At 40.5% G+C, this 14354-nt stretch overlaps 1 protein-coding gene across 16 annotated transcripts in view; it reads left to right on the top strand.

Moving 5' to 3' along the window:
* Positions 1–14354, top strand: part of ANKHD1 (ankyrin repeat and KH domain containing 1) — a 123078-nt gene that overhangs the window by 6818 nt on the left and 101906 nt on the right. For all 16 annotated transcript variants that reach the window (XM_063349203.1, XM_063349207.1, XM_063349208.1 and 13 more), the window contains exon 2: positions 7601–7754. In XM_063349203.1, coding sequence (XP_063205273.1) covers positions 7601–7754 — 154 coding nt within the window. The remainder of the gene's footprint in view (positions 1–7600; positions 7755–14354) is intronic.

The following is a 14354-nucleotide window of genomic DNA, read 5'->3' as shown; positions in this document are numbered from 1 at the left end:
TGATATACCTCATTAATAGATAGTTTCTGTATTTTTTTTTTTACCCTAACAACAGTTTTATAAAATACTAGAAATTTTCTCAGTTTTTTCAGTATTGCACATCTTCTGTTCAAATGCACGTAAAAAACAATTATTACCATAAAACAAATAAAAGAATTGGTTCCTGTACTGGATCCTGTTATTTTTTTAATTGCTTTTCATGGGATGAGACCACTTACTCATTTTTGCTTTTTGCCTTTCAGAGGGAGTTAAGGAGATTATTTTTTTTTTTCAAACTTCTTTTCATATTTAGCTCTTCCAAAGCATCCCACTATCTGAAGGAAAAGTGTCCCCGACTGAGAGGGGTTACTTATGGTTGAGTTACTATGTTGTGTTTGTCAGAATGCTGGTGGTAAGTGAGAAGGAACGTGTGTGACTGGCTCTTCTGACCAGGGGAGGTTTTGAAAGTTACTTAACTGCACATGCATCCCGCAGGAAAAAGTATTCCCTATTTGTCAAGTGGAAAAAAAAAAAAAAAAGGTGTTTTACTGGCTGATGAACAGTGGGCCAACTGAAGAGCATGTCTCTGGTTGTTTTAATGTTTCATGGGCATTAAGTTTCGGCTAGGTCCACAAGTTATTCTAATTTGCCTTCAGTAAAACATAGAGATTACTAATTAACTAAGAGTTTCTTTTAGGAATATCCCTAACCCTGCTGAACTCTTCCCTTTCCAAAATCATGAATAAAACTAATGATGTCACATGGCGGGTAGGTAGTAAATCAGTCGTATTTCAAACCAATGGAAAAGAGGAGATCAGCTTTCAGGGCTGTATGGCCTGCTTCCCAGCCATGTTCCTTGATCATGGTGGCTTCAAAGCGTCGCCTGTTTGGAGCATGTGTTCATCCACAGCAAGACAAGATAGCCAAGAGGAAAGGGATTCTATGAAGCGGGTGCTTAACATTTAGTATTTGTTAGGGTAAACTCAATACCTGATATAAATGTATATCTTTTTACTGTTTTTCTAAAATAGTAGCAGTAAAAGGGCTTTAAAATGTAACATCTTGAGTTTTCAGTGGGTCATATTTTAGGTAGGGATCTGCTGTGCTGCCCATTATGATTGTTTCTTTTAAATGGCTAACTGATGGATCAGTAGTTACATTATGGTTTCTGCTGGTTTTGCAGTAGTAGAGCATGCACAAACCTGTTTATACAGGCCTTGAAAAAATAGCTACCACTAGCCTCAGCTTTGAGAATAGCAGAAAGCCCAGTATGATTTTCCGTTTGGTATAAGCCTCCAGGTAACTTAATTAGTCACTTTAAATGTTGAGACTCTTCTCTGAAACATATAGGTGGCCTGGAAACAGGTTATTGAATTACTAGACTGGGCTACGTTCATCAGATCTGCTTGTATGATTTTTTTTTTTTTAAGCACTGCGTCCCTTTGAATTGACAAGAGATCTTAAACAGTCATTCCCAAGAAGGTGACTTAGAATATTTCCCATCTTGGATGGGTGTGAGCTTTTACACCAGCAAATAAATGCATTTGGTCATCTTCTGTTTTGAAGTTTCCTTCACTTGGTTTTAATGCCTGGGATTTAATACTTGAGCAAGGATCCCACCCTGAAAGCCATGGCTAAATTGATGCAACAATCTTGTTTTATATTCTAATAAATCAGACTATAGAGTTACACCTGCTGTTTCTTGGTTTGAAGTAAGGAAAGAAGAGGGGATGTTTCTGCAGGATTATTAGATAGAAAAAAACAGGGGGCAGAAGGGAACCTTAACGCGTGTGGGGAAGGTGGAGCGCTGGAAACATGATTTAGAGCGGACTGAGATAGAACACATGAAAATAAGGAGTGCTTAGTGTAAGTGATGCTTGTTTTAGTAAGGTTTACTGGTCTCCATTTAATGATTTTCTTCAGTATGAAGACTGTACATGTCAAGAACAGGCACTTGATTTACTGGAATTCATGTGAATTTTGAATATACTTCAGTTGTCAGTTCCAGGTCTGTAAATGGCAGCTCTTGCTGCAAAAGATTCACTTGTACATCAGGAAAACTTAGTCATAATTATTTTTGTTTATCAGACGTTGAATATGTGATGGCTGCAGGCTGGTTTTTAACAGTTGGGTTTGTGTTTTTTTTTCAGTAGTGACTGAAATGAGTAATGCTTTTTTTTCTGCTATGCAGAAACTTTTTAATGTTGGCAGCCTCTTGTACCAAGAGGACTCAATCTGTGTGTTCTGTGGCTTAGGTGTTTGAGGGTTAACTGGGGGTGCAGTTATGTTCTTGGGCTTATTGGTGTGGAACAATGTTTTAATAGAAAAGAATTTCTTTTTTGAGATTTCTTGTTTGTGGAAGAACCATAAATCAGACATCTCTGTCCAGGGGCGTGTGATAAGGTGTAATTTGTAGTATTCAAAACTACTTAGATTGGCATAAGGGTATCTAGTGTCAGTTGATTGCTTAAGAGAGAAATTAGGTAAGTGGTTAAATTTATGTGAACCATTTGATAGACGCTTGCTTATGAATGCCTGCTTATGCTTTTAGTGCAAGAAAATTGAAAACCCAGGATCAACAGTCTCTGTCACGGAGGAGTAGTCCCATAGAACATTGATTCTGATTTACAGTTCTATCTGCATGTTTCAAATACTAGCCATAATTTTGAGAATTGACAAGCGACGCGGGGTGCCAGGCTCGAGATCCTTCGAAGGGGCTGGCCTGAGCAGGGAGGAGCTGCCATAAAGACGTCGGGCCTCTTACCTTGCTGCTTGTCTCGCCCGTCGCACTGGTCAGCTGAACTGGACGCTGGGATCTGTTGGAGTGTGTGCTAACACATCATGAACGCGCGGCACGATTTTATACACGGATGTCAGGCTTCTGGACCACACTGTGCGTGAGAGGCACTGTCCTTGTCTCCAGCGACACCGCACAAAGTTGTGTCCGTCTTTATTTACGTCGTAGCTATAGCAGCCTTTGCAAAATGAACCCCGGTTTTGAAATGACTTTATCACAGCCTAGACTGTGTAGCTGCTTGTTCATTACCTAATAATTGCTTAGTATGTATTGGAATAAAGGCTCTCCTTTAGTTAATCCTGCGTCGAGTTAGTCAACTTCCTATCGTAATTGGAGCTAAATAGATTTGCACCCCTCCTCTCCCCCACCCCCCCAATCTAATTTACTGCCTACAGAGCTGCTGTTGTAGGCTGCGAAGGTGAGCCGGTGTGCGTGTACTAACAGCTCCGCTTAAATGCGGGAGGGCAGTCAGGTTTGTACCCTCACAGGGAGCTCACTATTCCCAGAAGAACGATGTTCCAGTTTACCAGCCCCCTTTGTAAGTCTATAACAGTCAGTAAAGTGGTAGAAAATTATTTCGCGCCCCCCCCCCCTCGAGTTTTATCACTTTTTGATGTGCTAAATTGACCCATGAAAGAGTCTGATAGCTGCCTGACTTGTCACAAGATGAGCAGTGACTGGAAATGACGCTTCACATAGTCTGTGTTTTCTCTGTTGAGGTGGCGATGTCCCCAAGCACCCTGTTAGGATAGGGGACCATCACCGTAGGGCCATCACTGGAAGATGATCTCTTGGTGATTCACAGATCTGAGTGGCTTCTGTCTTCTTGGGGTGAAACTTTTTTTTTTTTTTTTTTTTTTTAATTGGAGAAACTGTTTTCAGAAACTACGGTTCTGGTACTGCTACAACAGGAAGCTTTTTTGTAACCTCTGTCAGTAACAGGTTATTTGCGAGCAGGTCTGGGCTGTTCTGGGAAAAGCACTTTTTTGCAGTAGTGCTACCTAGGAAAGATCAGTTTAGACTTAATATTAGAAACGTGTTTCAAACCCTGTATGTCATTGCCCATCTTGCAAGAATTGCTAGCGTTAGTTGTGATGTTAGGGCTTGCTAAGTGCCTTTACGTACCCCTGACCTGAGGTAAACTCAGTCAAGGCATTAACGTATAAATACTGATGTAGTTGAGGCCAAATAGCTGTGAAGGTAGCTGCTATGGAGGGAGGAACCAGTGGTGTAACTGGATCTGCAGAGCTGTGAGCTGCTGCAGTCCTTGGCAGGACTTCAGGAAAGGTCCGTGGTTCCTGTGGATGAGGTGAAACACGAGGATGGAGGGAAGCAGGCCGGTGCACAGCGCCCTCTCCTCAGGTCCCATGCAGCTGACAGCTTTCTTGGGTTCCCCTTGGGAACTATCCCTAGTTGCAATTGTTCTGGCAGTTGGAACAATGTCTTGAATCCATGTGTTCCTAATGAGCCTTACCAAGTAAGGTGCTTATTAACTGCCCAAAGCAGCTCGCAAAATAATCCAAAAATAGCACAGTGACTGGTTACTTTATCACTTTGCTGCAGATCTGATTAGGATACAGCAGAGTGCCTAAATTTTGCCACATGAGCAGTGTATTAAGTCTTCCAAGAATGCTAACATGAAATGGTTGGTTGGATTGGTGGTGGTTTTGTGGTTCCCCCCCCAAAGCTTATTTTTTGTTGAAAAACTAAAATTTGTTTGATATATTTGGGGTAGTTTGATTTTTTTTTTTAATTTTTTATTTTTTTAAATTATTAGTATGTGATCAGCACAGGTCACTTTAATTTACAAGAGACATCTGGTTGATTAGGTAGTTTCTTCCTCTGCTATTAGCGATTAGGTCTCCAACTGTTCATCCTCTCTAGCCTTGTGTTAGTGTCTGAGAAACTATTGATTTACACCAATGTCAGTCGTTCTGATTCGAAAATGCATTGAAACTGGTTCTGGGAGACTGGCAATGGTACAGCTATTTTAACATTTTGCATATGGATTTTCAGTATTTTCACACTCAAGTCATATTTGTATTGTGGTATGTTATTAAGCTCTTACTAAAAATCAAAACAAAAACTAAAAATTGATGCTCAACACGTGCAGAAATAATGAAAGCAGCTGCCTTTTCTTGCTGTGGTATAAAACTAAGATGAAAGTACTGTATATGAAGCAAGATTTTTGTGTGAGACTTTAAATGTGCGAGTCTCTGGAAGTAGAGTTGCAAACGTAAAGAAGAGCTGAAAGGCAGTAAGAGTTGAAAAGAGGGGTGAAAAGAACAGACTGCCCCAATATTACCCAGCTTGTACCCCAAGTAAAGTATATATAATTAATTTTAACTAGTGTTTGCATAATCGGTGTTAAAAGGACAGACTTTTTTAGGGATTCCTGTATGCAAAATGTACTTCCTTGCAAGTTGATAGAGTATTTGTGAATGGGGAATTAGCACTGATTTAGGTTCAAGAGGTGCATTGTTGCAGGCAATGTCCTGTAAATATATACAAGTGAGCTTGGCAGGCGGTGGTCAGGGAGAAAATGATCCATATCTTTACCAACGTGTCAAAAAATGGAGGTGTAAAACTTGGAGTGGGGCCACTTCTGGAAGGTCGGCAGAAGGCTGATGTGCTTACCTCTGCCTGGGTGTTGTCAGGCTCTTCTGAGGCGGAAAGTTACAGCTTGCCAGAAGCCACGTGGAGTGTTTCTGCAGTGTTTGTTGTTTGTAAGCGCAGTTGCTTCAGTGGTAGGTGGCATTTTTACCCGTTTTGATAGGTCTTCAGAAGGGAGGACTGCTGCTAAATTTAGGGGAGTAATTGAAAAAGAAAAGAAAACTTCGTGTATGTAGTTATCAACAATATATAACGAATAATCACTTATGCACACAGTGGGATTTTCTGCCAGTCACCAGGTCACACAAAATTGTTGCAATTGGAATAATATTTCTAGCATATTGGTGAGGCAAAGTGCCTTGTGCCGTCTCGGGGCAGAAAAAGAAAAATCCTGAGGTACTCCTTGTAGATAAGGGTGGATTTTCCCAGAAGTCAGTTTTGCATCAGAGCTGATGCCCGCAGGGAGTCCTCAAGCTGCCTGGCTGGACGTAACCTGCAGTTTGAGTGCTGCAGAGGGGAATCTGACTGTAGGGACATGTTTTGCTATGACTTGTAAATAGCTCCTCTTTGTAGCAAAAATGCGTATCGCTGCTTTACGTTACTAATTTTCTGCTTGTTTAACGTTACAGTCCTCTTATTTTGGGACCGTTGTCTGGACTAACCTAGGAATCTTGCTTCCTCGAGCCCCGAATCGTAGCCTGCTGTCCTAGCTGTCATGTTTATGCCTTGGCACACAAGATATAAGAATAATGATACCTGTGAGTTAGCCAGTGTCGTGCATATCCGCTGAGATGTGGAGCTCATGTGCTGTGTTCCCCAAACCCGCTCTTTCTCCCTGGTGCCCATTGTATTCGTGTGTTCGCGCTGCATTCCACTGGGCACCCACAGCTTGGCTCGGACACCGGCGATAGTGTTACAGAATATTTACATATCAAAAGAGAGAAGAAATAACACGAGTTGCTCCTGAATAGCAGTGCTCTATGTAGCTCTCCAGACTCCTGTTAACATTTTTCACATAATGGGGCACTTAATGAATTTGCAGATGGCCTGATTTGATTTTTTTTTTTTGAATTAGAAACTGTCCCTTTCGTGGGATGTTGCATGATAGGACTGAATATGACGATAGATTACTGCTGGCATGAGAAAGATACGGGGAAGTATTAGGGGAAAACAGAGGAAGGAAGATGAGACTGGGGCATGGAGCGGGAAGGGGCAGCAATGGCTGTATGACAGGCATGTTTCATTTCTACGGCATATTTAAAGCACTGGTAGTGTTGAACAGATAATGTCTAATTACGAAATAGTGTTTTTTAATCTTAAAATATTACTGAAAATAGAGGAAATTATGTCTGAATTTGGGACAGATTCTGAAATGTAGTTCTGCTCTCATTAGAGTATGAGTCAGGTATCCTCCTTGTTTACTCTGGCGAGCTGTCATAAAACTACAGTGTGTTATGTTGAGTAATTCCATGAGCTTGTATTTGCAGATCATGTGGGCCACTGGTGGGACGGCATTATTGCTGCTCGGTTGGAATACCTGCTTGCTTAATTGTTCTGCATATCTGCATATCTGTTCTTGTCTAGAAAACATTAATGACTGCGGTAATACTAAGTACCAGCTTTGAAACAGACGTTTTAGGTTTGAATTTGTCTGGTTTGGGGTAGAGCAGAGCCAACTTTCTGTTCAGCTGTGGTGCTTCTACTCAAAACAAACAAAATCCTTGTGCTACCTTACTTGAAATTACTTTTAAAATAGAACTGAAAGGCATCTCAGGAAACCTCCTGTCTCTCATAGGTTCAGCTATACGGAAGTCATTACTGACAGCTTTTTTTCACAACAAGGTGGACAGACTTTGGTGACAAAGATGCTGCAGCCTCTTGTGGCAGTCTGTTTTGGTGGTTAACTGTCCAAATGTGGGTAACGTTTTTTTTCAGTATTTAATCTGACTTGCTTTTGCTGTAGTTTAAGATCTTGTTAATTGTAATTTTTACAATAAACTGTGTTTCATGTAGAGTTTTTTTCTTCTGTGATTTCAACTACCTTCTCAGTGAGTTGACCGGATGACTTTTATGGCTGTGTCCTATGATCTCTGCAGTTAAAACGTGATTATGATAGTACAATTGAATTATTTTGTGGTTTTTTTCCTAATATTTTAGATTTAGTATACAACTTCAAAAATGATAAAACGATTTTTCTAACTTGGCAAACAGGTTGAATCATTTATTTTGGACCAAGAAGATCTTGATAACCCAGTACTTAAAACCACGTCGGAGTTATTCTTATCGAGTGCTGCAGAAGGTGCGGACTTGAGAACCGTGGATCCAGAAACACAAGCAAGACTAGAAGCCTTACTGGAGGCAGCAGGTACTTTCTTTGTATCGTGTTTTTCCGAACCCAACTTGCACATAATTCTTACAGGTGTTGAGGGTTGCTTGGTCTACTCTTTCTGTATATACGAAGTTAGAAAAGTTCATTTGAATTAAATGGTTATTTCATTGACCAGATGAGATTATGTGTGTTACCAGAGGGAGGATTAAAGGGGGTGAGAATGGAAGGAAGTATACTTGCTAAAATGTCACTTTTTTCTGTGGCTTTGGTCAATATGTAATTATTAATTCATTACTCACAAAATTTACAGGTGAAATACTTGTTTCTCTGTTTTGACTTTCACAAAAATATTTTTCCATTCTGTAGTTCTGAGATACAATTGTTGGAAAATATGTATTTAATGTTCATGTTTCAGGACCGGACTAGGTGAACGTAGTGCCACTACGTTTGTTACTTTTATAGTGAAAGCTTGACTAATTTAAGTCTCTCTGGGGTTTGTGACTCCCGTGTTTGCAATGGATTTGCAAATTATCTGTCAGTTTCAAAATCCCAAGGACAAAAAGATGTAAAAACCCTGCTTTGAAATAAATCCAACCTGATCATTATGGGTGCATACTCAGACTAGTAGTAGTGTGCTGAAATTAGAGTTTTCAGACTTTAGCTTTGAACACACTTAAGAGACAGATGAAATAGCATTTATTTTTGGGGATGTTTAGATGTAAAGCTATTTACAGTTTTAGAGGGAAAACTTCATCCTGAGGAAGCAAAGGGGGCAAGGGACTCAAGCTTTGGGCTATCTTTGCATTTTGAATTTGAAAAAAAAAAAACAACAACCCAGCTTGCAACATAGCATAGCTTTTGTCAGCAGAAAGTTGCAGCAGACTAATTAAAGGTGGACCTCTAAAATTATTCTAACCTCATGTAACTCTTAGGGACTGAACTTTGCTTTGCAGGGAAGATAGACTATTTCTGGGATACTCTGGACACTAAGAGAATTTGAATAGTCTGATCTCCGTTTAAGCACTTTTAAAAATGAAAATCAGTTTCAGTTTCTCTCATGTATCTGATGGCTGGTATGTCCTAAAATCTGTTGCTAGCTTTATAAATTGTCAGTGGAGATATCTGATGTCTGGTGTTACAAGGGCAGTCAGTCTAGGGTTGCGGTGTTCAAAACGATTTCATGGTATTTAACAAGTTTAGAAGGTACCACTGCTTCTTGTAGTCCCTGTCAGAATGGTTTCTTTAGATTTCTAAGCAGTACTTGGCCAGTTGTCCCCGGGATTAGATGGTGTGTTTTTAATCTGAGGTTTCCACGCTTTGATTCCCCGAGTGCTTGGAGTAAGGATGTAGAAAATGGGCAGAACAGAAGGAACCTGGAAAGAAGAGCAAATCAAAAAAAAAGTGGTTTTGTTTGGGAGCTCCCTCTCGAAAAAGACGGGACAAAATTAATACCACTTGATGAATGTGTGAGATCAGAAGAAAGTTCTCTATTTAAGCAGCACTTGTCTTTCCCACTGTGAATTTGAACACTAAAAATATCATTAGGCTAACCTAAAGGAGACCCTAAGAATCTGGTAGTTTATTAACAAAAGCCATAATTTGAAAGTGAAAAAGAAGCTAGTGTTTCTGGGACATGTTCTAATATCTTCACTGGATTTCTCTGCCTGGTTTGGCTAAAAATACCCGTGTAACCTTAAGTGAGCTTCTAGGCTTCCATCATTGCAAGAAACAAAGCAGCCTGGTGTTGGGATGTTGTATTGGTTTGCACTTTGTCCAAACCAAGTGATTTCTTCGTATTATTTAGTTATTTTAGTCCCCAGCATTGCAAAAGCAGATGGCAGAACTATTGCTCGAACAAGTAGTTTAGCTACATCCTTGTCTGATGTGGTTTCCAGGGTAGCTTGGCCTTCGTTGTGATGATCCCCTCTCCTTGTGGGAGGCTTTATCCTAACGTACAACCTAGAGGAAAATTGGTCTTGTGTTTAGTGTCTCAGGTTTCTTAGGGTTTCTCACATGCAGGATTCGTGGCTGCGTCATTAGGACCTTAATGAGTATGACTTGCAAAACTCGTTTTGCTCATTCTTCGTGAACCCTTTAGTGCTCAGATCTCACATGGACATGCTGTTTGTTAATTCGGGGAGGTAAGTTCTAGCAACTGTAGCCAGATGGGAGTTCTTCTTCAAATTTCTTATGCAGAAGTGATTTTCAACCATCGCACTCTAAGATTTGTAGGAGTTTTGTTTTGGTTTTAAGTAGCTGTCTTGATTTGAGAGCCAGTTAGGCCTGCTTATGCAAGTGTAGAGGACAGAGGTTAGTTGAACTGCCTAAAAATGTTTATATACAGTATATTTACCCATCATAAGAGTGCTGGATATTTTTTTGCAGTTCAACCTGTTTATTTCCAAGAAGACTTAAAATATTTTGTGGTTTTGGATGCGGAGGGTGACAGACTTAAGTAGAATTTCTGGCAAGAGGATTGTGCCTTGCCCCCCTCAGCATAGCAGCAAGTATACGTACATATACATACTCACACGAGCAGCGGTTAGATTCCTTATGTTTACTATGTCTTCTGAAAATCTGGCTGATTAACTTTAGTTTGGACAACCATACTTCCATCTGTAATCTGTTTAAGCAAAGCACAGGCACTTTGTTAATGAACAACTACTATCTTTAAACAACAGTCTGTGATACTTTATGAAAAAAAAAATAGTTTTACATTCTGAAGACTGAGAGGCTTCACTGTTCTATGAATGTGATAAATATGAGTTGTTTTCATCTTCAGAAATTGAAGATAAATTGAAACAGTTGAATCCTGTTCTTGGTGATGTTATCCTAAACAAACAGAGTCTTTCGTGTACTTTCAGTTTGATTCCTAGTGACAAAGAAGTGATTTATAGGGAAAATAACCTATGGAAAGAGAACCATACTCTTTGGACATGTTTCTGTTTTTCAGACTGTAATTAAACAGATTCTTAGTGTTCTGACTGTGGATTCATATTCTGCACTAGAAACATTCAGCTCCACTGTTAATTAGGCTACTGTTGATTTCTTAAAATAATACTCCACATCTGAACAGTCAGACCTGGTTCTTTTGTGGATCTTCAGTGAGGTTACCTATTAGATTTCCTTTGTAGGGGCAGTAGTTGACTGCTGGAGGATGAGAGCTCGTTGCTGCTGTGAATGAATGGGTATAGTGTTCAGAGCTCCTGCTCTTGGCAGGTTCCTCCATGGGTCCCTCAACATATGTTCTTATAAGGGCAAACTCACCTTCAAAGAGTTGGAGAAAATTTGACAGGTTAAAGCTGTTTCATTTTCTGGTCCCGCCTTTTATAGGCATCAGGAAGGGAAAATGACTTGCTTATATAGTGCAGTCCTGTTTCTGGAGTACAGGTTGTTTCTTAAAGAGGACGAAGAAAGGTGCTGGCTGAAGCATGTGGTCAAATAAAAACCCCAGCTGCCTGTTTAGTGTATTCTGCACCCAAACCACGTAATTCCACAGAAAGTTGTAAAAAGTCAAAATGTTAATCCCTGCAGTTGAAATATCCTGTTTGTTGTGTTTCAGCATGGTTTTGCTGAGTTTTCTGGGAAGTGACGTAGAATGTTACTGAACTGATTTTTAACTTGAGGAAATAGCTTGGGTGCCTGTGTCCTTACCAGCAGATCTTTTGAGCATGCTCCTTCTCAGTCTGAATGTTGAAGCACTTTGACAATGAAGCATCAAAAATAGATGCAGAAGAAAGTAGTAAAGAACCTCTTTGTCTAGCATTGGAGCACTTGGTGCTCCTGTGGAGTACAGAGGGAGGAGCGTTGTTAGCAGTGAGTTCTTTAGGTGTCCTACTATTGTTTATAAAGAGGCTTGTGAGGAAGATCAGGGTGTTTTGGAGAGGAATCACGTTCAGCCAAGGTTTTGCTTATTGAGACAGATGTGAGTAGCCCATCCTTGTGTTCAAACAGGGAGCAGAGTTATATACATCCTTCTGTTCTGTTGAAGTACAGGATTAAAGGTTTGGTGTATTTGAGACTATGGGGAATTAAACGCGCTGTAAATGGTGAAAGAGAAATCCAGTTTGAATAACGAGTGTCTGTTAATACCTGGTGCGTTTCAGTAGTTGACTCAGGCATGAGGGCTCTTTAGGAAGCTGGCAGGATGCGGGGGGTGGGGAATGGGTTGTGTATTCTGGAAATGGGGAATGCAGAAAGTGGAAGTAATCACCTACTTGGTGGAAATACAGAACGCAGGTCAAAGTATGAATGGGCCCAGATAAAATCTGCCTGCTTTAGGATAAACTGAAAGGACAGGGTGAGATTCAGCAATTGTAAAATTGAATGCCTTCCAGTGTGTGTATATCTCTCTCTATTTACTCACTTTCCAAGCTGCCGACCACATCTGCTTTTTTTTTTTTGTGATGTGACCAAACCCATTCATTATTCACTAATAGCAAGGGTTTTTTTGATTAAAATAAAATGAAGTAAACTATATTTGTTTCCCCCAACATTAGAGGGCTTGAATGCAACAAGATAGAATCACAGAACGTGTTGGGTTGGAAGGGACCTCTAAAGGCCATCTAGTCCAACCCCCCTGCAGTCAGCAGGGACATCTTCAACTAGATCAGGTCGCTCAGAGCCTCATCAAGCCTGGCCTTGAATGTCTCCAGGGATGGGGCCTCTACCACCTCTCTGGGCAACCTGGGCCAGTGTCTCACTACCCTCAGTGTAAAGAACTTCTTCCTAATGTCTAATCTAACCTGCCTTGCTCTAGTTTAAACCGTTGCCCCTCGTCCTGTCACTACATGCCCTTGCCAACAGCCCCTTCCCAGCTTTCCTGGAGCCCCTTTAGGGACTGGAAGGGGCTCTAAAGTCTCCCTGGAGCCTTCTCTTCTCCAGACTGAACCCCCCCAACTCTCTCAGCCTGTCCCCACAGCAGAGGGGCTCCAGCCCTCCCAGCATCTCTGTGGCCTCCTCTGGCCCCGCTCCAACAGCTCCATGTCCTCCTTGTGCTGAGGGCTCCAGAGCTGGATGCAGCACTCCAGGTGGGGTCTCACCAGAGCAGAGCAGAGGGGGAGAATCCCCTCCCTCAACCTGCTGGCCACGGTTCTTTTGATGCAGCCCAGGATGCGGTTGGCCTTCTGGGTTGCAAATAGATAGACCTGTGATCCAGCACTACTGGGCAGTGAGCTGTGGTCTAAAAGAACAGCTCAAAAGGTGGACAGTTTGCTTTCATCCTGCATTGGAAAAAACCCTTGGAAAGCGTCAGAGACTGGGCTAGATACATTCTTTGATCAAGAAGGTTCACGTGTGGACCTGGTGCTTCTTTTCTTAGGACTCAGGAGTAATTTGTGATTGAAATGGAGGTGGGCACCTAATCATCAGGAACTTAACCTCTGAAGGGTTATCCAAGCTCCACTTCAAACTGTAGAAGTTCAGGGCTGCAGAAAACAGACAACTCATGTTTGTCAATTTAATGGCTGTACCTCTGTGCTCGTGGAACGTAACACACGTTTCTAGATCCATGTCAATGTTCTTGAATGAAAAAGAAAAATAGGTTCTTTATTGGGGGGAACCCAAGAGAGGATTGCTGGAATTTGAGCAAAGATGGAACTTTATTGTAAAAAAGTAGCAATATCAAATTTGAAGTGTGTTTAGCTGCCTTCATCATGGCAGAAGTCTTACCCTTAGTGCAACTATTTTTACTGATACATATGTATTTACCCTTAGTGCAACTATTTTTACTGATACATATGTATTTTTTTTTAAACCAAGAAAGGCTTTTCACCCTAATTTTATCTGTTCTGAAATACTTGGTGTTATATGGATACAGTATGCAGCTCAAATAAGAGGAACAGTTTTCATTAAGAAAGTTCAAATAGGCTTTGTTCTCGGCATTTCTTTAGAGATGAAAGCTGTACTACTACTGAAATCAGCACTGTCATGTTAACTGGAAAACTTTTGCTTTTTGAGATACTGGCACATTACAGTGACTTGCTTATTTCTTTTCTTCACCATCTAAAGATTCAGAGTGGGAAGGAATATATGGTATGTGAAATGTACAGGTATATTGTGCTTTTGAGTAAGTTGGATAAGCTGTCTGAATTTTGTGCATGTAACTGAATTATTAATATTAGATTTCTCTGAGGTTTTGCATGATTTAAATATCTTTTTTTCTAATCTAGTAGGCTTTTAGATTAGAAAATGTCTAGTCTAACCCTGCTCTTACTGAAATTAACTTCCATACTTTGAAAGTGTGTTAAATATACCAACTTCATATTTTTTGGCTCTTTTTCCGTTTGATTTTGCTGTGAAGAACCATTTCATTGTTGTAACACTTAAATTGATACTTTTAGGTATCATATAGCTAAATTATCGTGTGGGATCTGAACACTGTGCTTTTGGAATTCCTTGGCAAAGGAATTTCTTTGACTCCGAGATTTTAACTTTTCTTCAGTAGGGATGGGGAGTGGGAAGAGATGAGACAAAGGGTTATAATTTCTAATTTGTGAAGTATTAACATTGGCCAGGCTAATCCTCAGTCTCTTAAGTTGTCTGCATATTTATATATATCTATATATCTGTCTATATATATCTCAGAGGTCATTGTTAATCAGCCAGTGCTCCACAGCCATACTGTAAGCAACTTGT

This window comes from Chroicocephalus ridibundus, chromosome 11, assembly GCF_963924245.1.
Source record: "Chroicocephalus ridibundus chromosome 11, bChrRid1.1, whole genome shotgun sequence".
Lineage (NCBI taxonomy): Eukaryota > Metazoa > Chordata > Aves > Charadriiformes > Laridae > Chroicocephalus > Chroicocephalus ridibundus.
The sequence above is the reverse complement of the archived record's forward strand: the minus strand, read 5'-3'. Positions and strand labels throughout refer to the sequence as shown.